Source organism: Grampus griseus, assembly GCF_964374135.1.
Source record: "Grampus griseus genome assembly, chromosome: 14".
Classification (NCBI taxonomy): Eukaryota; Metazoa; Chordata; class Mammalia; order Artiodactyla; family Delphinidae; genus Grampus; species Grampus griseus.
In genome coordinates this window covers 36,237,702-36,261,392 of record NC_139008.1, presented here as the reverse complement: position 1 = coordinate 36,261,392, position 23,691 = coordinate 36,237,702, and the positions used below count along the sequence as shown (strand labels likewise).

Below are 23,691 nucleotides of genomic sequence, written 5' to 3'. Positions count from 1 at the left end.
TCACTCTGGGGCTTTCTATCCACCCAGAGTTGTGGTCAGCTGGGCAGGCCCTTCCCAGCTCAGCGAAAACCTGAGGCTTCCTGCCTGCATGGGCCTCTCTGGGGTTGTGCAGACTGCAAGGCCCCCTTGCTGGGGCCCTGCTCAAGCTGGGCTGTGGCTGTCCTTTGATTGCCTTGAGTGACCATGTCCAGGCCGAGGCTAAGCCACAGGAAGCGGGACTGGCCCAGGAGGTCACATCACAGTGAAGCGTGGGTGTCTCTTCGTTTTCGCTGATGGGTGAATGTTCCGCTGCCCTGGAGCTCAGCGCATGTTCTTCCTATGCTGAGTCCCTGTGGCGACTGTCAGAGCTTCTGCACAGGAACGCCTGTGCCTGCTGCCCACCACGAGGCCATGGCCGCTGGCTCCTCCAGGCTCCCTGTGGGTGCTGGGAGAGGGCAGCTCATCATCAGCTCCTTTTCAACCAGTTAGCTGGACCTAATTCTCTAGTTCCTGAGTCAGGTTTAAACCCTCTGTAAAGGTCATGCTTTCCCGGGTGCCGCCTTCTCTGGCTGTGGTGGTTTCTTTTCTTAGTGGCTGGTTTAACCCTCTTTCCTTGCTTTTGCACTGGCCGAGCCATGGCCAGGCCAACTGCTGACCCCTGCTGGCCTCCGGGGACACGCTGCACAGACCCGATGGGCCAAGGTCTTCAGTCCCCAGGCCCACCTTCCCTCCCTTTACCTGCTGGTGGCTTTTTATCAACTTTAACCCCTCCCCCAAAACCTCCTTTTCCACTTGGAGTTGGTAGCTTTCTCCGAGTCAGGACACTGTCCGAGGAGTGAGGCTCCCAGGCCTCCCCCGAGGGAGTGCACCCGAAGCTGCATGGTCTCCCCTGCGAGCCAGTGAGCAGGGTAAGGACCCTGGGTCGGCTCCCTCCTTCCTAACTCCACTTCATTTCCCTGACACAGCCCATACTCGGGAGGGGGCATCAAGCCCTTCATACAAGAAATGCATGGTAGCTTCTAGAACAGGCCAGGCTCCATCTTCAGTCTGATCAAAGTGGTGTGATCTGAGCCGAGCTTCCCTCTAGCCGTCTGCCCTTGGGCAGCAGACACGGGGAAGGCTGGGTCCCCTCCGCCTGGTCACAAATCAGGAAACACAGTATGTGTTCAAGAAGCCCCATTTCGCCTCCCTGAATGCTGCACGCCGCTGAGGCCCAGTTCACAAACCCCCTCTTCCAGGAAGCTGTCCCTTTGGGCCATCTGAGCACTGACCCTCGCAGCTGGCACAGAGGAGAGGCCAGTCTGTCTTCTCCACTAGATGACCGGAAGTGCCGGCCTGTTTCCTTTTCTCCACAGGGCCCAGCACACAGGCCAGAGCAGGCTTCATAAACTCATCCTGTTAAAATGCAGATTCTGACTCAGTGGGTATGGGCGGCCCAAGCCTGCATGTAACAAACCCCGGGCAATGCTGCTGGGCCTCGGCCTCTCCTGGATCATCGAGGGTGGGAGCTCAGCGCCTGCTGAGGGCTCTTAACTGTAGGCGTGTGGGGTTTGGGGTGGGGGCGCAAATGTGTAGATGAATGAGTACCTAAGAACCAGAGGAATGAGCAGCAGCAGGCCTGGGCTCCGCCTTGAGATGGAGAACAGGCACAGGCCTTCGGCAGACACGGGTGTGGGGTCAGCAGGGGCACTGTGGGTCCCCTCCCCACGGCCCGTTTCCCTCGTTATTTTCTAGAGTACAGTATCCAGAAGGTTTCTATAAAGGCTTTTTGTTTTTATTGCACGATATAAAACGAACTGCACCGTATTTAAAACAGACAAGACGTTCACAAGGACACAGAGACCCAAACTTTTCTTCTTTTCCAGCCCTCACCTGCACTCCACAGGCGGCTACATACTGGTGGAACCAGTTAACAAAGAACATGCTTATTTGGGGGGCTTCAGAGCTGTACTGGGCCTTCTGTACTGTCCAATTCAAAGACTGCTGGTGACAATGACAGGTGTCTGGGCAGGACAGCTGGGCCAGCAGAGCACCTGGGGCCTGGCAGTTCAGGGCCTGTAGACAGCTGGTCTGCTGGTGGAGGCTGGGATTACAGCCCAAGTGCTGAGAAGGAAGACATGGGCAGGGGCAGCCTGGACCCAGACATCCACCTCAGGACACGGACACCTGTGACTGGTGGGCAAAGAGAGTGGAAAATGCAGCTGAATCAGGCCTTGCCCTGGCCAGCTGGCAGTGGCCCACCCCCTTCTGAAACACATGGGGCCCAAGGGGGTTAAAGGGAGACAAACTGTGGGCACCAATGGAGGGAGGGGCCAGGGCCCCTAAATCCAGCAGATGACACACTCCAAAGGCCACTCTAGGATATGAGGTCAAGAGGAAGCCGATCTGGGTTGGTGCTGCCGTTATTCACAGGGGGAGCGGTGTGGTCAGAAAGCTCAGAAACACTGTGGGGGCCTGGCTGGCTGACGGGGGCTGCAGACCCTCACAGGCTGCTGATGGCCTGGGGTTGGGGGCGGGGGACAGGCCCGCGGGTTCTGACCCCCGTCTTCTTGCTCATGGGCTGCCGTCTCTTCCTCACAGGCTTTGCCTTGCGGGCGGCAGCTGTGGTGAAGGTGATGCACTGGGTGTCCAGGAAGTCCAGCAGCTTCCCCGTGGCCACATGGATGCCTTGATGCTTCAGCTCGGCCTGTAGCTCTGCCAGCTCCAAGGGCTGGTACAGCAGGACCTTGCGGTAGAGGGCTGGCTTGGAGCAGATATAATGCCTCACGGCCTCCTCTGTGGCCGCTACCTGGATGGCCGCCTGTGAAGCACTGACACCCTCCTCGTCCTCCTCATCTTCTCCTGCAGACTCCAAGGCCGCTCCAAAGTCACAGGAAGAACTGAAAAGAACCAGACAATAACACCTAGCAACACCCCTTCTTTCCGGCCTCCACCCCGAGACCAGGAGCCTCTTTGAGGGAAGGAGTGTGTTTCTTTGTCCCCTGCGGAGCCCGGCACATGGACGACCCCCAGGGCAGTAGGAAGCCCCAGGCTGCTGTGTCCCTGGCACTCTAGCTGCAGGCCTGAGCGGGATCGCACCCTCAGCCAGAATCTAATGCCGAGGGCAGCTGTGCTAGGCTGGCCCTGCTTGTGAGAGAGGATGTGGCCCTGTCCTTCCATCTGGTTACCTTTGTGAGCTGCAGGAGCTGTCACTGCTGTCTACAGAGGTGGCCATGGATTCCTGGGAGGCCGGTAGCTGGGTGTCACCATCAGGGCCTGGAGGGCCCTCCTTGGCTGGTGACGTGCTCAGGGCAGGGACCCTTCCACCAGGCTGTGTCTTTTGATGTTGGGGGCCCTTGGTCTTAGCAGGTCCCTTGGACCTTTGGGGAACGGAGCCAGAAGTGGCCTCCAGCTGGGTGCGGCCAGCTGCCCTTGAAGGCTTAGAGGTCTTGGTGGTGTAAGTCTGGCTGCAAGGAGCCTCCAAGGGCACCTGTGAGGACTGGCTCTCTTCCTCAGAGTCTGACTCCAGTATCTGGTGAGTGTACTGGAATATCTCCTTCAGTTTCAGGACCATTTGGCGTTTGGGCAGAGGGCGGACCCCAAACCTGAATGGGAAAACAGATGAACGTCAGCAAAGAGCAAACAGGTATTAACTAATTAAACTAGTGGCTTTATGTAACTGAATCTTAAATGCCTGACTTAAGAGCATTCAGAGGTCGGTATCTATCCTGCATACCCACTGAGCTGACTCAGGAATATTCCAGAAAGGCCATTCCCCCTGAGTTCTGAGTGGTGGTGGTAGCAGTGACCTCCCCAGTGTCCAAGGCAAACAGCAGAATTCATTGGAATGTGAGTTTTGATGTTCTTTTAAAAAATCAGCTCTCCCTCCTCAAACTGTTAAGGCAAGGGTACCATTCCCATCCACATGGCACATGGAGACCTGCCACCTGATGGGTGACCTGGAGGAGTGTCATTTCTTGGCCCTAAGTCACCTGGGGAACAGTATGTGGAGAGCTGGGAGTCACGCACGCCCCCCCACCAGCCAGAGGCTCCTGCCACCAGAGCCCAGGGTGCCGTTCTGCTCCCCACTTCACTAAGCCTGGACATAGGTGCAGGAGGGAGGGTCTGCTCAGAGCAAGCTTTCCAGAACACCACCAACCTGTCCAGTTCTTTCTTCAGCACCGGGGTCTCCATGATGGAATACCTTGGCATTGGGGTTATGGGCACTTCGGGGGGCAAGTTCTTCTTCCGGTTAGCACCTTCTGGGTAGAACAAAAGAAACATACGTTTCAGCACGAGGGCCCTGGATTTGCCTCTTCTGACCCTGATAGTGTCACTTAGAGAAGTGCTGCCCTCGCTCCAGGACAGCAGGGATGTCCACCCTTCACTGTTTGACTCTGGAGTCACATCTTCCCATTGGAAAGCATCACACAGCACGCGGTGAGGGCCACGGGCTTATGTGGTGCTGATGCTGTGAAGAGCTCGAAAGCAGGTAGGCAGTTGCCAGGGGCTGGGGTGAAGGGGCAGTGGGGCGACTGCTAATGGGATGGGATTTATTTTGGGGTGATGAAAACATCCTGGAATTAGACAGTTGTAGAATACTGTACTAAAAAGCCATTGAATAGTACATTTGAAAGGGTGAATTTTATGATATGTGAATAACATCTCAATAATGCTGTTATTTAAAAAAATCAGTATTTTAAAGACAACTTAGGGACAACTTAAGTACATCTGGACTTTGGTTCTTATCCTGTTTATGAGCATGGAGTCCTTTGAGATGCCAATGAAAACAACAGGATCTGTCTTGTGAAAAATGCACAAGATTCTTTATATCATTTCAGAGAGTTTGTGACCCTCATGAATCTCCCCTCAGATTCTGACTAAGGTCCCCTGGTCTCAGGTCTCCTGCAGCGGTTCTCACACACCACCTCGGAACCTGTTAGAAATGCAAAATCTTGGTTACACAGCAGACCTCCTGAAGCAGCAGCTCTGGGGTAGAGACCGGCCACGTGTGTTTTAAGAAGCTCTGCAGGCAATTCTGACGCCCACTCAAGGCTGAAAGCACTGGTTAGTGATGCCCAGCTGGTCTAAGATTTTAGGGGGACATGAAATAGCAGGACACAGGCAGATGCTCTGCCCATAGGCTCTGCTTCTCTGTCACCAGTCACGGCTCAGTGTCGCCTGGTCCCTTCCCAGACTCTCCCTGGATCAGTCCAGCTGGAGGGGATAGCGGTGGGGCAGCAGCACCTCAAGGGGCCGACACCAACACCGGGGGCCTTGATTTTCCCCTGTGACTGAAATGAGCTGGGAAGTGGGGTCCCTCCACCAGTGGGGCCGATAAGGCTCACAGCAGACCTCCCACACTCACCCCATCTGGTCTTTTAATTGAGATGAAATTCACGTAACAAAATTTTAAAGTGAACAGTAGCACTTAGCACATTCAGTGTTGTGCAACCACCACATCTTTCTAGTTCTAAAACATTTCATCCCCCAAAGAAAGTTCCATGCTCGTCACTCCCTGTTCTCCTCCCCCCAAGCCCCTGGTGATCACTCATCTACTTTCTGTCTCTATGGCTTTGTCCATCTGAATGTTTCATATAAAAGGAATCATATAATACGTGGTGGCCTTTTGTGTCTGGCCTCTTTCACTGAGCAGCATGTTTTCAAGGTTCATTCTGCTGTATCTGTGTCAGTGCTTTATTCCTTCATATGGCTGAATAATATTCCACTGTATGTATGTATGGACCACATTTCTTTATCCACTTATCAGCTGATGGACATTTGGGTTGTTTCCACCTTTTGGCTGTTGTGAATATTGCTGCTGTGAACATTTGTATACAGGAGTCCTGACCTCAAAACCTTTGAATGTATACGTGGGAGTGGAATTGCCTGGTGGTAATGGCAATTCTGTGTTTGACTACTTGAGGAACCACACGTTTGCTCTTAAGGTGCACCTGAGGTGCCTATCACAGCCTCTCGGGAGGTGCTGGTCCACTATTCTGGAGCGGAGCCACAGACAGGGATCTTGAACAAGTACCCAGGCGAGCCACAGGATCCAGGCAGGTTTAGGAAGCCCTGACTTACTGGCTAAGGAGTATATGTTTGACAGCAGGCCGATCCTCCCCAACCGTGGAGTGGGGTCAGGCAGGCAAGGGGAGGGCTGGCCACGGGTCAGCAGGCCCTTTAGCATCACTGCCCCGCGCTGTCGTTACGACCCTCCACGCCCCTTAGTGTAAAACAGTGTAAAAGACAACACCCTCCCATTACTCACTTGGCGTCTGTAACTCTTGCAGTTTCTGGGCTCCATCCGCGCTTGGTGTCTGGGGCAGAGGAGGAGCCTCTGGGGGCTTCTGTTCTTCTCCATCCCAATCCTCCCACAGAGCTGAGTTCAGAAAGCTCAGCCTGCTGCTCCCAGGGGAGCCGGCCCCAGGGGATTTCTCTTGAGGCTTCCTCTGGCCAGTGCAGCTTCCTCGGATGGGGGTGGTGCCCAGCAGTGCTGGGGAGCGGCAGTCACTGCTGTCCGGGGCTCCCTCCACCCTACTGCCAGGGCTACTGGTGCTCAGGGGGCCGGTCCACTCGAGGTTCAGGTGGTCGATTGGAATTGGTGAGAGGGGCTCCACGTGCCAACACCAATTGTCGGCTGGAATCGGGGGGTCACTATCCAGCAGGGGGATGTTGCTCGCCTTCTGGGAGGCCACCTCCTGCTCCTCCTCACTGTCCTCAACCTCCACCACTTCACTCGCAGTGGCCTGAACCCCTGGGCTCGGCGCAGGCGGCGGGTGCCTCTGGAACTGCCCAGTGAGGTCAGCGAGGCCTCCTGAGCCGGGACGGGGAGCCAGAGAAGAAAAGTACTGGTGGTATCTGGGGTGGGGACTGGACGGGCTTCTGCAGACCTGCCTTCTGCTGTCAGGGCTTCCGGGAGCGATGGGGCCCAGGAGTGAGGATGATGTCTGAGGCACGATGACCGAAAACTTACTCATGGCTTCCGGTTCACCCCTGTTCTCTAACAGGGCCCTGGGCTTGGGCTGAGCCAGTGGGTCTGCTGAAGGCCTGGACCTGAGGCCTGTGATTTGGGTCTGCGATGAACAGTCGCGGCTTCTGCTAGCCAGTGGGGTGGCAGGCACCAGCCACGAGGTATCTGTCGTGCTGTCCTCGTCGCCACTGATCTTGGGGTCGCAGAACAGTTGGGGGGTCCCTCTGCCCCCGACAGAGCCCCGGTTCCCCAGCGGTCCCTCCACCTCCTGCTGTAGCGTGGGCTCTCTTCCTGGTGGGCTTTGGGAAGGTTCCTGCTCTGCATCAAGGTCGATGATGGAAAACAGCTCAGAGGACTTGGTGCTAACTTCAAGAACTTTCCTTTCTTCCGAGGGACCATTCAAACCTGACTTTGTTTTGATTTGTTCCAGCTCCAGCTCTTCATCTGAATCCAATAAAAGGATAACCTCATCTTCTCTGTTCACGCTGGATGGAGAGTTCTGAGACCTGGCACTCAAGCAGCCAGGTTCTGACTGGGTTAGATCCATGGGTGGTGACTTTTCTGGGGAGATCAGGACCCCTTTACCTCTGTGTTCCAACACGGAACTACACTCCTTGTCTTTCTGGCCTGGATCCTTATGTGACATGGGAAGGCTTCTGGCCCTCTTTGGCTTCAGTGATGAGTTCTGGGAGGCCAGCCTGGAAGCTGTGCCCTGCAACTGGGGTGTTGGCAGGGACAGGTCACTGGTGTGACGAGAACGAAGATGTGGCCCGCAGGGACTCCTGCCTTGATGGGGCTGTGATGGGAAGAAGGGTGAGTGTGAGGGAGGTGCCTGCTGGCGAGCAGGGGGATGGGAACTCTCTATCTCCCTTTCCCATACGGTGCAGTTTCCTTCCTTTCGATCACTTGTCATCTGGGAGGGTTCAGGGTATCCGGCTTGAGGCGATGAAAAGGACTGTTCATCATCATCAACATCAACTGAGCACAAAAAGGTGCTTTCCTGCTTCTCTGCCTGACCCCGGGCAGGGCTGGAAGAGTAGGGAAGAGCCAGTGCTTCCTCTGGGGACTCTGCGTTCTCCTTCCTGTCCAAACCCCGGTCCCCGGGGGACAGGAGCGTGGACTGTCTCATGTTTTTCCATTTGTCTAGGGCCTCATCTCTTCCTTGCCCAGATGATTCCATCTGCTCTGCATTTTCTGACTGTTGTTTATTGTGAACGCTTGTGAGGATTCCCCCAGAAACTGGACCGTCCTCCCTGAGCTGGTCAGCTTCTTCCTCCATCGCTGGAGCTTTCTCCCACTGGAGCAGCTTTCGCTGAGTAGCTGCAAATTCATAAATTTCTTCCATCTCTGCCTCATTCACCTTTTCTCTGTCTTCTTCTCGGCCCTCGGATTTCAGCAGAGCCTCTGCTTCCTCCTCCTCACCCCGCCACACCAACTGCAGGAGTTCTTGGAAAGTCTCCACTCTGCTTTCACAATCCTCGTCTTCCTGCTCCTTCTGCTGTCCACCCTCTGCATCCATCAGGACGGGCACCTGTTCGCACAGGTGAACAAGCTCAGTCACGCCAAACCTGCAATGGGAAAGCCATGCGTCACCCCACCCTGCGCAGAGGCGGCAGCTGGGTGTCCAGGTGCGGGAGGCTTGGGGCAGGAGCCCTCACGGGGAGGACGGCCATGATTCACCCTGGCCTTTCCCCTGCTCCCCTATGGAGACGGTTCCCGTGCTCATGCCCAGCTATGCCTCAGGCTGCTCAGTTCTAGAAACAGAGCCTTCAAGGAGGGCCACTAACCCTGCTGTGCAGGCCCAAGTGCAGGCTGAGGGGAGATGGCAGGGATGGGTGGTGCTGTGACCGGGAGAGCACCCAAAGCGCTGTGACTGATGCAAACCGGGACACCCAAACCTGTCACGGGTCAGCCAGGCCTAGGGCCACACCAGCCTGCCACCTGCTTGATGGCTCTGTGGTCTAATTGGTACCTTTGAAACTCCAGAGGCTGAGCCCATCCTTCCCAATAATACACCTGAGAAATGAACAAGGTTTCATCCCAGAGGCCCTCGAGGCTTATCAGGAAGTAAAACACCTATTTTTGCTGAGCTACCTGCCACCTCTCCTGAGATACTGGTGTGGACAAACCAGGTAGGTGCAAATTCATGGGAGTTAGATCAAGCATCCTATTCACTTCCATTTTCTGGGACTTGGGAAAGGACAGCTGTTGTTCAGCTTTGGTGGCAGAACCACCAAGGAGTGGCAGTGTTTGGGGGCTGAGGTTGGGACCACCCTCTCACCACGCCCAGGGATCGAAAGCCACGGGGCCCTCCTCAGCCGGCACTTGGCTCTCCTGCAAGTGTTCATTCTGGCCAGACTTCCAGTCAATACACCCTGTTCAAGGTCACCACCGGGTATAAACGGGGGATTAAAAGGTACAGGAAGGACTCAGCCCTGACCTTCCCACGGGCCACCAACCAGATAATCCTTGTCAGTTAATGTCAAAAGCTGTGAAGTAAATGGGAAGACCAATCCGGACCTGTGGGCCAGAGAGCTCAGGTCAGGGGCCAGGTGGGGAGTAAGGGCAGTGTCCGCAGCATAGAGGTAACGCAGGAACACCCGGGCGGCCTCAGCGCTGACGTCACTCAGCAGAACGCGCTGGGTCCTCATGTCACCATCTTCTATTGCAAAGAAGCCTTCACTGTTTACCTGAGGGAGAAACGCATGCAGAAGAGTTACCGATCGGACAGTCGTGACTTGGGGCGAAACAGACCTCAGGGAGGTTCTGGGAGCCTCTGAGCTTGTCCCAGGACAGGTATTAGCCAGTGTCGCTCCATTTAGTTGGCCAGGAATTCTGCAGGTTAGGCCACAAAACTTGTCTGTTTCCAAAATCAAGTCAGTGATAGATGCTCAAGAACCCAGTCAGTCCCCTCTTGACAGGCATATCAAAGGCACTAGAACTTTCTGACGAGACTGACAACAGTTTCTGGGATTCCTGCAATGCGATGTTCAAGTCAAATGCACAATGGCACAGAAATGTCGCAGTAGCTCGAGCTTAACAAGGTTGATTATAACACTTTACAATTATGCAAATAGAGGAAAAGGAAACAATTCTGGGGAGAAAAGGATTTTTATTCAACAGAACAAGAAATCTGATATTTCCCAAAGCTCATCTCCTCATAGAGCTTCCTGACCTCAAACCTGTCTTCTCCATGGAAGCATAACCTTGATGGCAACAGAGGAAGAACATTCCAGGGCAGTGGGAGGAGAGCCGGGGTTGGGGGAGGAAAGGGGGCAGGAAGACAGAGGGAGAGGCAGGGCACAGAGGGAAGAAGAGGGGAGGAGGGAGAGGAGGGGGGAGGGAAGGGGGTGGGGAGGCAGCTTGACCGCACACTTACGTGCTGCATGAGAAGTGGGCATCGGGCATAGAGCACAAACTTGTGGGCATAAAGCACCTCCCCACCGTCCATCTGAAACTGGACGTCGCTGAGGTGTGGGTTGTTGACCATGGCACCGAAGTCGGCCACCAGCAAACCGAGGGCAAGCTGAAATGAGAGGGGGAGAGCGGCCACTGCCGCCTGTCACCCACCTAACTGTGCAGGCCCAACTGACGGGGTGCAGGTGGCCAGTCAGGGCCTCGTGCTGCTCCCCACAAGGTCCAATGTTGGGCTCCACCTTTAAGTTACCTTTAGGCCCTCAGGGACACAGAACAGCAAAACCCAGTCCTTTCTAAAAATCTCCATCACACCCAATTCCCTGGCCTAAATGGGAGCCCCAGCCCATGGAGAGGTGTGCTTGACGGCAGCATCAGCACCTGCTGAGGGCTCCATGGGCCAGGCGGTGTGCGGCCCCACAGGAAGCTACCAGCCTAGCCTGCCGTGACAGATGGGACCTGAGCCCAAGCAGTTACAGGGCAGGCCAAGGAGCTCCGTGTCCCTCTCTGACACGTGCCACGTCTCTAGGGAGACCTTGGTGAGAAGTGCTTGGCTGATACCAATGCACTCACGGGATGACACCCACCCTAAGGAAAACCCAGCTTCTAACCCAATTCGTCACCAACACAGAACACAAACTATTAGCTGGAGGCCTCCAGGACTCACACATGAGGGCACAGCAAGTCCTGAACGAGTGAATGGAACTTTGAGAGATGGATGCACAGAGCCGTCGGCTGAAGTGAGGCACCCTCACCGAGCAGGGGTGCTCCCCAGGCCCCAGGACAGAGCAGGCTCCCAGGGCCAGGCTACTGAGGTGCCCCAGGGTTCAGCAACAAAAGGGAAAACTGCCTCATGGCAAAGACCCGCTCAGTTCAAAGCCCGTCAAGGGGATCAGTGGACTCGAGCAGGGGCCTGGAGGCTGGCAGTGAGCTGGCAGCACTGAACACACAACAAGCCCTTCGGCCAAGACCATGGATGGAGCCGGGACAGGGCCAGACATTCTTACCGAAGCCTGGCTGCTCCTCTCCAGGCACTTCTCCTTGTCTGGCAGGACAAACCCAGTCAGTGGAAGGCTGCTGGGCGACAAGTCCATTCCTGAGAGGAGGATTCGCAGGTTAAAAGAACAGCACCTCCTGGCAACATCAACCACCAGGGAAAGAGCATCACCTGGGCTGACCCGAGGACGTCTTCATGGAAAACGAACTGCCCACAGACCACCTGCACCACCACCCCCTCCCAACAGAGAGGGACTCGGGAGAGAAAGAGCTGAAATCAGCCCTCATGACCACTCGTTCTGGCAAAAGGCTCTGTCCTTGGTCAAAGTTGAAGGAAGACTGTGACAAACTCACCTAAATCACATTTACCTTTGAGGAAAAATGAAAGCACCTAGTGAGACTACATTCTCCCTGTCACATGGGGATGAGCCTGGCAACATCGGATCTGAGCAGCTCTCACTGCCCTGGTCCCAGGGAGAACAGGCCCCAGTGGCCAGTGTCTCACCTGTGGCCCCTCCTGAGCCGGCCGGGCCCCCACTGCAGGGCCACGGGCTGGCGCTCAGCCCCTCTCCTGCCAAGTCCAGGAGGTCCTGCAGGGCCTGATGCTCCCTCTGGCTGGCGGAGGGCGCTGGGCTCAGGGGGCTATGGCCCACAGGGCGGGTGCCATGGACGGCAAGGGGTGTTTGCACGCCAGGCTCTGGCTTCTCAGGCAGCTCCAGTGGCAGCGTAGGCTCCTGTGTGAGGCCCTGAAAGAAGTGGGAGAGCCAGAGTGAGCGTGCAGCCACCACAGCAGGCTCCCCAAGGGTGTGAGCCCCAGCCCAGAGCGACCCTGGGAAGCTTGTCACCATTGCCACCTGTCAGCAGGCTCATCTGTCACGGCAGAGGCCATGCCTGTGGCCTCCACATCTGCAGAAGGGTTCCCAGGGCCCCCGCCCTCCTAGTATCGTCTGAATTGCTTCAAGCGGGTGAGTACCAATTCCAGACACCTGCATAGGCCAGTCTGGTTCCTGCCCCCCATCACAAGCAGGTCATACGCGGTCCGGGAGAAGGCCCTGGGACTCTGCATTTTAAACTCTCCAGGAACATAACACACTTGGGAGCCAGTGGTCTCCCTGTTCCTACCAGGGGAACCATCTGGTTGCTGCAAAGAAAACACGCTAGACCACACACGATGCTCCTTGGCTTCCCCCCCCCCCATCTTCCTCCAACTTTCTGCCGCCACCCTGTCTCCTGAGCCCACCCGTGCCAGCTTGGAAGGGAGCACACCTCGGCGGGCCACTGGGGCACCAGGGGAGGGACCAGGCTGGCCGTGTAGAAGGATTCCAGAGCCCAGGCCCCGGTCAGGGCGCTGCCCTCCCACAGAAAGTTCTGCTTTTCTCCAGGTGGTCGAAGACCCCGCCTGCTCTTTTCCAGCTCTTCCTTAAAAATTCTGCTCGCAGGAAGCGGTGGCGTGCCAGACAGTTCCAGCTCCTCTGCCAAGAGCTGGGCCACGCGATCCTCCATCTGTCTCCCTGTGGTCTCCACGTCCTGGACTAACAACTGCGGGGGCGTAACGGGAGCTTTCTTCTTGCGACTTTTCTTCTCTAGAGCTAAACAGAAGCAACATGGAGTCATCCTCCCCCCGAGGCCTCCAGCTGCTCCTTTAGCGGCTGCCGTGCGGCGAGGCTCCCCCGGCACCACCCTTGACCACACGTACCTGCTCCCGGTTTCGTCCTCTCAGAAAAAGCGTTTCCCAGCCTGAGTGCCGCCGGCACAGCCTTCTGCTCCATCTCGGACCGGGACAGAGCCATGGCCACCAGCAGGTCCTCGGACGGCGCCTCGGGCTTGGCGACCTTCCGCCTCTTCTGCGGCTCCTTCTTGGCAGTGGCTCCCTTCCGCTTCAGACCTCCAGCGTGATCCCTGAGGCTTAAAAGGCAGCCACACCGAAAGGTTAGTGAGGCTAGAGATGCGAGCACTTCCTGTTCTGAGGTGGTCCCCACTGGACCCGAGAAGGCTCACCCTTTCTCCTTGGTAGGGGGCGCGAGAGAAAAGGGATAAATGTGCAAACAGAAGCATCAACGGCTTCTGTACTCAGTCACTGCGCTCACTCTGTGCCTCACGTGAGCTCGCCTGATCCTGGGCCATGAGTTCAGCACAGTCCAGACACGGGAGGGTCTGGGTCCTTCCAGGTGATGCTGCCCAGCAGGGTTCTTGGCAGACACACAAAGCTGACAGCAGCACCCGCATACCCCAGCCATGGCCAAACCCTTCTGGTGGAGTCAGCTCCCCGGATTCCACCCACTTCTGCCCATCCATACCTCAGATGCCCTGAGGCGGACCCGGCCACATTGGCCGTGAAAAGATTCCTTCCCTCCTGCAGGGGCCCTAGGGTGGCACCTCTGCCCAAGGCCTGAAAGGCCTCCCAGGTTAGGCCACCAATGTGGTCAGCTGACTCAGAGGTCAACGTGCAACATGTCATTTGGGTTGGAGGATATTTATTTAAAGGACTTTCTGGCTGGAGAGAACCTACACTGCCTGGTGAATTCCAACAGTCTGGGTGAGAGGTGGGAGGTAAAGGTGAGACAGATGGAGATTGCAGACCCAGGACCACCTTCCCTACACCTCAGGGCAGTGTGCGGGAAGCACCTCTGGTTTGGGTAAAAGCTCGTGCTCTCCACCGGGCCAGGGATGGCTCCGGAATCGCAGGTATCACCTCAGAGATCTCAGCGAGCCCTAATTCAGTTCCAAACTCCTGGGAACCCTGCATGATAACCACAGCCTCCAAGAGGGGAAGAAGCCACCCTAACCTCCAGGCCCTGCTGGCAGCTGCTGCAGACTATACCTCGGCCCAGCGGGCAGGGCCTGGGCTGAGGTGAAAGCATGCGAGGGGTGCAGGAGCAAGTGGGGTGCTCTCACCAGCATGTGTGCCCTGGCTGGGGAGCTCTGACTACCCCAGAGTCAAAACGCTCTGGGCTGGGCCGTATGGCAGGCAAGGCTCTTCGTTTGCTGTGGTTTTCTACTCTAACAACCTTCCAGAAGGACCCACACACTTCTTGGAGGTATTTAAAAAGCAGATATATTTTATCTGAGTAGGTAGCTTCAGTCTAGTCCTGCCAAAAGGCAAGCAATAGCTTAGATGACATCTATTCTAAGGACTTAAGGCTTCTGAATCTGTGATGCTAGTGTTGATGTGCTAAAATATGGACAGGCTTGCAGCTAAGAATCGACCACCCAGTCTCAGCACTGGCCCCCTTCAGAGGCCCATCACCTGTGTGCAAGGCAATGGCTGGAACAAACAGAGCCACGGCCCTCAGCCTTCCCTTTGCCCTCAAGAGCTGCCGAGAGAAAGAAGTCCCGAACCTATAGAAGTCCAGGGCCCGTGCTACTCTGTTCCCTGTAACACTGGGACCTACCCAGGCATCCACAGCGGCAGAGGCGATGTGGAGGGAAGCAACCCTCTGCCACTTGTTTGCCTGTGGTTTGCATGCCAAGCACTTGTTTCTGGGTATCAGCAAGGCCTCCTATTCAAACACTTAAGCATTTAATTCATGCAAAAAAATAGGCCTATGGTTCTGTCTCATCAACTTGTTGAGCTATGCTGAGTAATCTTACATTAATAGTATGAAAATCGGACTACACTGAGCTGGAAGCCATGCTGTACCCCACACAAAATGGATGAGGTGAAGAGAATTATCGAATTCTTAGCTGCTCAGGATGGTGGGGATGGGAAAATCTCAGGAAGGCCCTCGTGGAAACCAGTCCAATCCAACTGGTCCATTTCAAAGCCTCCGACGATAGAGATCTGTCCCCTCCTCAGTCCCTGTGGAGACTATGCCCAATTTCCTCCCAAAATATTTAATCTCCAGAATCAGAGAGGGCTCTGTTGTCCTCCAACACTACAAAAGGCCTTTTCTCTTTTTTTTTTTAAACAAATCAGAGTACTTTGATTTTTCTTCCTTTTCATCTGACTCACCTTGATGCCAGTGTGCCAGAGGCCCCCTCGGGCTGAGCTGTCTGCAGCCGCACGGCCTGGAGCAGGAGCTGCGGGCCAACCTCCATCTTCACTGCACACTGTTTCAAGTGACTGATTCTGCTCTTTGGGGTGAGAAATGGCTTGCCGCAAATTGGGCATTCAGGGATCTGAGGCACAGAAGGTCTCAGTGCCTTTTCAGCCTCGTCCAAGCACCTGGAGGAAGACAGCAAAGGTAGAAGAACCACCCTCCCTGGTAATATGATCGTAGATAGGGATTCATGTCAGCGTGGACGTGCTGTGGGACAAAGCCTGTTCCCCCTGAGCTGATCCTTCCACACAGCCTACAGTCAGCCTCCAGACATTGAATTCAGGTTTCTGTTAGCAAAGGTGTCTGAAGAAAGCAAGGATACACTAAACATAGAGTCATGGGAGTAACCATATGGCACAGTGATTCTACTCCTAAGTATATGCCCCAAAGAGCTGAAAGCAGATACTCAAGGGACTTCCCTGGTGGTCCCAATGCAGGGGGCCTGGGTTCCATCCCTGGCTGGGGAACTAAGATCCCACATGCCGCAACTAGGCCCGCGTGCTGCAACTAGAGAAGCCCAAGTGCCACAACGAAGAGCCCACACAGCCAAAATAAATAAATAAATTTAAAAAAACAAAAAAACAACAGATACTTAAGCAAATACATGGAAAGCATGTTCACAGCAGCTCTATTCATAAAACCCAAAAGGTGGAGACAAATGTCCACCAATGGATGAATGAATAAATGACATGTGGTCCATCCATACAGTGGAATATTATCTAACCTTAAAAAGGAGAAAAGCACTGACACAGCTACAACATGGATGACCCTTGCCAACACTCTGCTGAGTGAAGGAAGCCAGACACAAAAGGCCATATATTGTGTGAGTCCACTAATGTCCTGAACGGGCAAATCCACAGAGACATAAGGCAGATCAGTGGTTGCCAGGGGCTGAAGAAAAGAGGGAAATGGGGGTGCCTGCTTAATGGGTCTGGGGTTTCTTTTGGGGGTGACAAGATATTATAAAATTGACTGTGGGGACTTCCCTGGTGGCACAGTGGTTAAGAATCCACCTGCCAATGCAGGGGACACGGGTTCGAGCCCTGGTCTGGGAAGATCCCACATGCCGCGGAGCAACTAAGCCCGTGTGCCGCAACTACTGAGCCTGCACTCTAGAGCCCGCGAGCCACAACTACTGAGCCCATGTGCCACAACCACTGAAGCCCGCATGTCCAGAGTTCATGCTCTGCAACAAGAGAAGCCACCGCAATGAGAAGCCCGTGCACCACAAGAGTAGCCCCTGCTCACTGCAACTGGAGAAAGCCCGTGCACAGCAACAATGACCCAACGCAGCCAAAAATAAATAAATAAATAAATTTACAGGAAAAAAAATGGTAGTGATGGCTGCACAACTCTGTCAATATATTAAGTAAACACGATTTTATTGTTCACTTTAAATGGGTGAATTGTATGGTATACGAATTATATCTCAATAAAGCTGTTTAAAAAGAAAAGCAAGGACAGATTGACACTGATACTGAGGTACTATCTCAAGATTCCCACCATGGCCACAGGAGCCCCGGAGCTGGTCACACCCATGGGAGAGGTGACCGCAGACAGGTGACGGCCGAGCTGCTCCTACCGGTTCACGTGCTGCTCCCTCCGTGTCACGGTCATAGCCGAGAGGTTCTTTTGACAGATCTGGCAAAAGAACAACCCCTTCTCCTCCAGGCTGTCGTTGTGTGCGGATGCCCGTTCTAGCCCAAACTCATGCTGGAGGGCCAAGGCCACTGCAGCGTCGCTTTCTGTGGCAGGGAGCCTGGGCCCAGACCCTGTGGAGGCACAAGGACCCATGAGGACCAGCTTATCCTCAGATGTCGAGGAGCACAGACACTGGGCGTGTCGTGAGGAATCCAGACCTGGCACCACTTGGCTCATGCGTGGCCCCTTCCAGGGAGACTGGACACCTAGTGGGTCCCTGAGAAGGGTACTCCTTAAACTTTAACAGGTACAGGGACCCCCAGAAAGCTGGTTAAAATGCAGGTCCAGAGGCTGGCACTCTGGGGGCCCAGGTGGAGCCTGAGATTCTGCATTTCTGACAACTCCAAGGCAAGGCTGATGCTGCTGGTCCAGGACCATTCTCTGAGCATCAAGGTACTAAAGAACTTGCCTTTCTTTTCCCATCTCTGCTAAAGTCAGCAACCCTGGGCATTCCAGGTTTATAAGGCTTCTATTCCAAAAAATCTAAGTTTTCTCTTCAAAGCTCAACCTTTCCTACTACTCGGACTTTTTCTTGCCCATCCCAGAAGAACCAGGTCAGAGTGAAATGCCATTCTTGGTTTTTCTCTGCATCAGACCAGAGGATGGACTGACTCCAATCTTGAGATGGCTCTCAAGGTGGTCATGCCCACTGCTGTGGCCCTCTGTCACATCTGACGTTGCTGGAGCAGACCCTCGGCACTCGTGAGGGATATGCCCTGAGAACAAAGCCAGAAAAGCATCATACTTCATTTTGGTCCTATGTTTTTTTTAAACAAAGAAATGGTTTATCTCTCCTGAGTATTCCTGGGTATGATGTGATGATTTATGGAAACAGCTGAGTCGCATGTACGGCAGGTGCTGGGCTTATGCACTGGCTGAGTGACTCCTCTGCACCCCTTGGTGCCACGTGGACCAAGGACCAACGCCACAGCAGATGTCACATCGCTATGTCACCTGCATGGACCTTTGGGGTAGCCTGAGAATCCTCAGTAATCCTGAGGTGAAATCTGCAGGTACAGTACCAGGAGACTATGTATTCACTAGCTGTAAGTCTGTCAATACAGTTTCTTTCTATTTCTTTTCCTTTTGTATATTTTCACCAGGGATGAAAATTCCTATTGTTTAGGGGATAAAGTATAGTACCACCTGACATTACAAGCCTCAAGAGGTGGTGTAACATGCAGTGCATGGCACTTCCCTGCAGGAAAAGGTTAAATGACAGCAGGAGGAAACAAGCAAATCCAGAAAGGGGGGAATTTTCAAAGACAATTGTCCTGGACTTTTCAAGAAGTTAGTATTGTGAAAAAACAAGGACAAGACAAGGGGACTGGTCTACAGTCTAGACCAGAGAGACTACTGAGCCACAGCCACATGTGTGTGACGAATCCTCATTCAGAAAGAGAAGGAGTCCAGCTACAGAAGCTATCCTTGGGACAACCAGGGAAATCTGAATGTGAACTGATACCAGGCAGTGTTATGGAATCACTTGTGTTTATGGTATTGTGATTATATAGGAGAATCTAGGAGTGAAGCGTCATGATGTCTATAACTTGCTTTCATATGATACAGAAGAAACGTATATTTATAGAGACATAAAAAAATGTATGGCAAAATGTGGACAATTGTTAAATATAGGTTGAGGGCATAGGGACTTCATTGTAATATATTTTTCTGACTTTTATGAATCGGAAAATTTTGTAATAAAAAGTCAAAATAAAAAAAAGAGGAAGTGGTACCTTGTCAAAGAAGCTAAGTGAGAAATGACCCAAGGGACCCTCTGTTCTCTGGCGAGACAGAGTGGCAAAGGTAGAGCGCCACCCCCAGCAGAGACGCAATGAACACGGGCTCCTTCCTGACTCCCTTCCCCGAAAGTCAACCCTGTTGGGAAGACAGAGGACTCCCATCATACCGTTCCCTGCCATCATCTCTTGAGGGCCCTTTGGGACGTTTTCTTCAAGTGCAGCCTCTAGGGAGCACCCTTCTGAACCATGTTTCAAACGCTCAGGGTCTGCTCTCTTGAACTGCTGCATTCGCTGTAGCACCAGCTCTGCCGCCCGGGGTTTGGAGGGACTGGGCACCATCGCAGTCAGACAGGAAGGAGGGGGCTGGGAGCGGCTGTCAGGAGCGGCCTCTGGCAAGGAGGAAAACATTCATATGCATCAGTTCTAGCCGGAGGAACCAAAGACTCTTCCAAAGTTTCAAACACCTCAAGTTTCAAAGGGGTGCTTTACTGACTAGTTTAGGTTTAAGTCTTTTTTTTTTTTCCCCGGTATGCGGGCCTCTCACTGTTGTGGCCTCTCCCGTTGCGGAGCACAGGCTCCGGACGCGCAGGCTCAGTGGCCATGGCTCACGGGCCCAGCCGCTAGACCGAGGCACAAACCCGTGTCCCCTGCATCGGCAGGCGGACTCTCAACCACTGCGCCACCAGGGAAGCCCTAGGTTTAACTCTTAAGTGTGAATAGTACTGATTGTTTTTTGGTAACCTCACTGTTTGTGGTAATATAAATACCCCTGTCATAAATATCTATGACAGGAGGGGGCATGGGGAGTGACTGCTATTGAACATGGGGTTTATTTCTGAGATGGTGAACATGTTCTAAAATTAAGTAGGAGGGATGGTTGCACAACTCTGTGAATATACTAAAATCACTGAGCCATACACTTTAAAAGGGTAAATTTTATAGAATGTGAATTGTATCCCTATAAAGCTGTTATTAAAGAAATATTAATGACAAACACTTATATCTTTCTAGGTCAGAAGTTTTCCTTTAACTTGGTGTCTGTAGATGACCTCCGGGGGGGATCCACGAAGCCCCTGAAGTTATATGTCAATTTTGCAGGTGTGTTCAGGGGTGCAGTGTTCTGGGGGAAATCAAGCATAGCTTTCACTAGACTCTCAAAGGGAACATGAAGGACCAGTAATGTTTCAGCAACATTAACGACGCCTTACAACAGTTTCTTTACCACCACTGCACTGGGAGGTCATGCTGACCACATATTATTTAAGATCAGGAAGTGAAGGTGAGAAAAATTTAGAAACAGAACTCAGGAGCCCAAAGATCTTGTGCTGTATTATATATGCAAGGCTGGTTTTCAGTTCTGCATGAAGAATGTATGCTAAGCATATGGTTTAGTACACCAAGGGCAGCAGGATAAGACAGCTGCTTTAAACCAACAAACCAAAAAAAAAGAAGAAGAAAAAGCAAAGAATAAAAGGTGCTTGGAGGAGAAAGGAAGGACGAGAATATTCTCCTGGGACTCAAACCCACACGGCACCCTCGTTCTACCTTTCAGCAGCCTAACCAAACTGGCTGGCCCACTGCAACTTAACCACTTTGGAATGAACTCAAGAAAGTGAGAGAAAAAAAAAAAAAAAAGGAAGTGAGAGAAGCAGCATTATTTTCATGTTCATGTAACTCATGTCAACTGCGTGATGTAAACATTAATAGGAAACTGAAAGAGAAGAGGGTCCCAAATATATCATGTAGAAAATTCACACGGGTTATATTTTTTATGACTATTGTTTAAAACTGGAGTTGGCAAACTACAGTCCTCGGGCTGGCTGCCTGTTTTTGTTAAGTGAAGTTTTGCTGGAACACAGCCCATTCTATTACATACTGTCATAGGGAGTTGAGTAGTTTGCGACAGAGACTGTACAGCCTGCAAAGCCAAAAAAATTTACTAGCTGGCCCTTTTCAGAAAGTTTTCCGACCCCTGGTTTAAAATAGTACAAATCACCTCTGGTTTCCTCTCTGGAAAAGTTTTGGCAGCTGTTTCAGCTGGTTACCTGTCTGGGTGCTCCATGCACTGTCCTGGAGCACAGCAGAAGCATGCACGCCTCCCTCCCCATTTTCAGGGGGAGCCGGTTCACTCTCTGGCCACTTGGGTGCCCCTTGCTTTTGAGTCCGCAGGACCTGGCTGCCAGAGCGAGTTTTTCTCTCAGCGGGGCCTTGAAGGGTTTTGCTCTTGGAAGCAGGTGGTTTGGCCCTTTTCAGTTTGCTTCTTATCTGGATGCTGTCTGAGGCCTTTTGTGTCTTCCTTTCCCCCGACACTTCCTTGGGGCCATTCTTTTTCACCCTTTGGAAAAAGCTGGCACAGAGTTCCTTAAAGTCATCGTCTGACTCATCCATCATCTGACGGGTTTCAAGGCTTTCAGGCTGGTCTTCGGAGGAGTGAGGGTCAATCTGGGGGCATGTGGACAGATGAGAAAGTGAACCCGAGTGTGAGCCTAGCCAGGCCTCGTTCGTACTCGCAGCTTCATTATGGCTCCTCTCTACTTCTCACTGAGGTACCTGGAGAGTCTGCACAATTGAGCAGGAAGTACTGCTCCCCACTGCCATAATGATTTAAAATGTCTTTCTTCAAATTGAACCTATGTTAAACAGCACGTTTAAAGCTTACCTTTATTAAAGTTCACAGCTGAGAGCTTCTGTTGTCCAGTAGATGCCTCTGAGAGAGAGTACATGTGACCTTGGTGCTCAGGTGATTCTCCAAGATCTCCATGGTGATAAAGCACATTTGATTCATTTAATTTTTCACTCGTGGAAAACCAAAAGCATCTAAGTGTAACTAGACAGATATTGTCATTTTATGCCATTTCTTCCAGGACGGTACAAGAGCATGTGGGGTATGAGAAAAGTCTCCAGAGGAACAATACCCCTGTCAAATAATCAGCTATAGCCTGGTTAGCACAAACTAACTGTCCTACAGGCTACCACAACACAACAGGGGAGAGGGATCTAAAAACCTGTCAAAGCATGTTCTTCCACAGGCAGAAAAATGCGTGCATCTTGGAAGAGTATAGTTTTATTGAAGCCTAGGGAATAAATCCCATGAAGAGCAGTCACCACAGAAACAAGATGGCCCCGGAATCCAGAAAAACTATCTCTTAGGCCTGTGCTGGTCCAAGGCCTCCAGCTCTCAGAGGCTCTATCAGCAAGCAATGTAATGAGAGAGAAAAAGAGAGAATACGCACTTGAACGCTCACGAAGAAACAAAAGATAGGAACATAGCAGGCTCTCTTTCACTGATACAACCAATTTTTCTAAATCAGAAATAGGTCACTTTTCATCCATTCTCGCACCCCAGCAACTCTTCTAACCCAGGTGACTAGAATGCTCCTCATATGCAAAGGTTGGGCCTTATGGGCATGATTATTTATATTGGTGCAGTTTAGTGGAGTTCAGAAATCAAAACTGAATAACCCAGTGGTAGAAAGTTCATTTCAAATACCATAATGAAATCTCCACTGTCCAAGTAATCCAATTAATCACCTAGTTTTCCAAAGCTGGGCAGACACACATACCTAAAATCTACTTTTCATGGCTGGCTCATTCTCATCTTACATCTCCTTAGAGAAGCTTGCTCTCTGTCTTTATCTAAGCGAACCCTCTCCACTCCCATTATTTTCTGTCATTACACACTGTTTTCACAATGGTACTTATCACAAGTTATAATCACATGTAATAGATTTATTGAATGCTTACTGTATGCAGGCAGTGGTCCCAAGTGCTTTACAAGTCTAACTCGTTTAATACTTACAACTTTACTGGGTACAATCTATTGATGCCCTTTCTTTACAGCAAGGAACCAGGCACAAGAATGAGGAACTGACTCAAGTTGACACAGCTTTTCAAGTGGCTGGGCTGGGATCAAATCCAGGCAGTGTGGTTCCAGGGCATCAGCTCTTATATTTTTATTCATTTACTTGTTATCTGTTCCCTACTAAGCTCAAAACTTCAGGAGGGCACACACTCATCTCTATTTTGTATTCTCTTTGGCTGACAAGGTGCATGACTTGTAATAAGTGCTCGATAGTTATCTGTTGAATTAATTAACTGCAAATAGTTTGGTACAATAGGGAGCGAAGAGGAAAGTGGTGAGAGAGAAGACTGCAGGGAGAATCCGTGTCCGAGCGCCTGGGACGTTAGGCCAAGCAAACTGTTGGATGTCGGAGCTAGAACAAACTCCACTCTCCACACTGCCCTGAGTCGCCACATCTCTGCCGATACTACTTTAAAACGGTGCATCTCCTATAGGTGCTCAATCAGTATCTGCTGAAGGAAGTAATGGATCCTACGAGACGGCAAGTTTCCAGAGGGCTGGGGACTGTGTACCTACCGCGGCCGGGCTCACCGCAGACGCTGAAAAAAAGAATGGGCAGGTGCGGGGCTGACCCCCCGCCTCGCCCAACACACGGGTTGTCACCTGGGGAAGGGCTGCCAAGGACTCTGGCAGCTATAAAGACAAACGGCGAATTCCGATCGCTAGTCAGACCCCCGGGCTATGCCCCGTAGGTATCTGGACCCCCCCAAACCCCTCTTCCGTTCAGACAGCCCTGGGCTCCTCCACCCAAGCCCGGGTCCTGCCTCTAACCGCGGCTGGCGGCGGGCGAGAAAGCCTCTTCGCCCTCAGAGGAGCGAGAAAGGCCCGAGGTGCCTGTACCGCCTCTCCCGGGTGCAGACTCCCGGCCCCAAAGCCCGGCTCCTCCTACCTCCGGCACCGCCGCAGCACCTTCTCAACGGAGACCAATGCGCCTGCGCATGCGCCGCTTGGCGCCCCGGCGGCGAATTGCGTCCGCGCAGGCGCAGAGCGATCTACAAGGCTCGT

At 52.8% G+C, this 23,691-nt stretch overlaps 1 protein-coding gene across 2 annotated transcripts; it reads right to left on the bottom strand.

Moving 5' to 3' along the window:
* Positions 1-1,751: 1,751 nt before the first annotated feature.
* Positions 1,752-23,546, bottom strand: SLX4 (SLX4 structure-specific endonuclease subunit). 2 transcript variants are annotated; one of them, XM_082671371.1, is made up of 16 exons: positions 23,203-23,546; positions 21,484-21,531; positions 20,870-21,266; positions 18,992-19,213; positions 16,964-17,153; positions 15,294-15,506; positions 13,038-13,246; positions 12,608-12,930; positions 11,847-12,087; positions 11,353-11,441; positions 10,311-10,457; positions 9,452-9,621; positions 6,230-8,499; positions 4,118-4,220; positions 3,147-3,563; positions 1,752-2,858 (listed from the first exon to the last, which is right to left on the bottom strand). In XM_082671371.1, exons 3-16 carry the CDS (start codon positions 21,213-21,215, stop codon positions 2,462-2,464), a joined length of 5,337 nt encoding a protein of 1,778 aa, XP_082527497.1. In that variant the 5' UTR covers positions 21,216-21,266; positions 21,484-21,531; positions 23,203-23,546; the 3' UTR covers positions 1,752-2,461. The 2 variants fall into 2 exon arrangements, with proteins under 2 accessions (XP_082527497.1, XP_082527498.1); XM_082671372.1 differs by lacking the exon at positions 23,203-23,546 and having other exon boundaries at positions 21,484-21,583.
* Between the last annotated feature and the right edge of the window lie 145 nt (positions 23,547-23,691).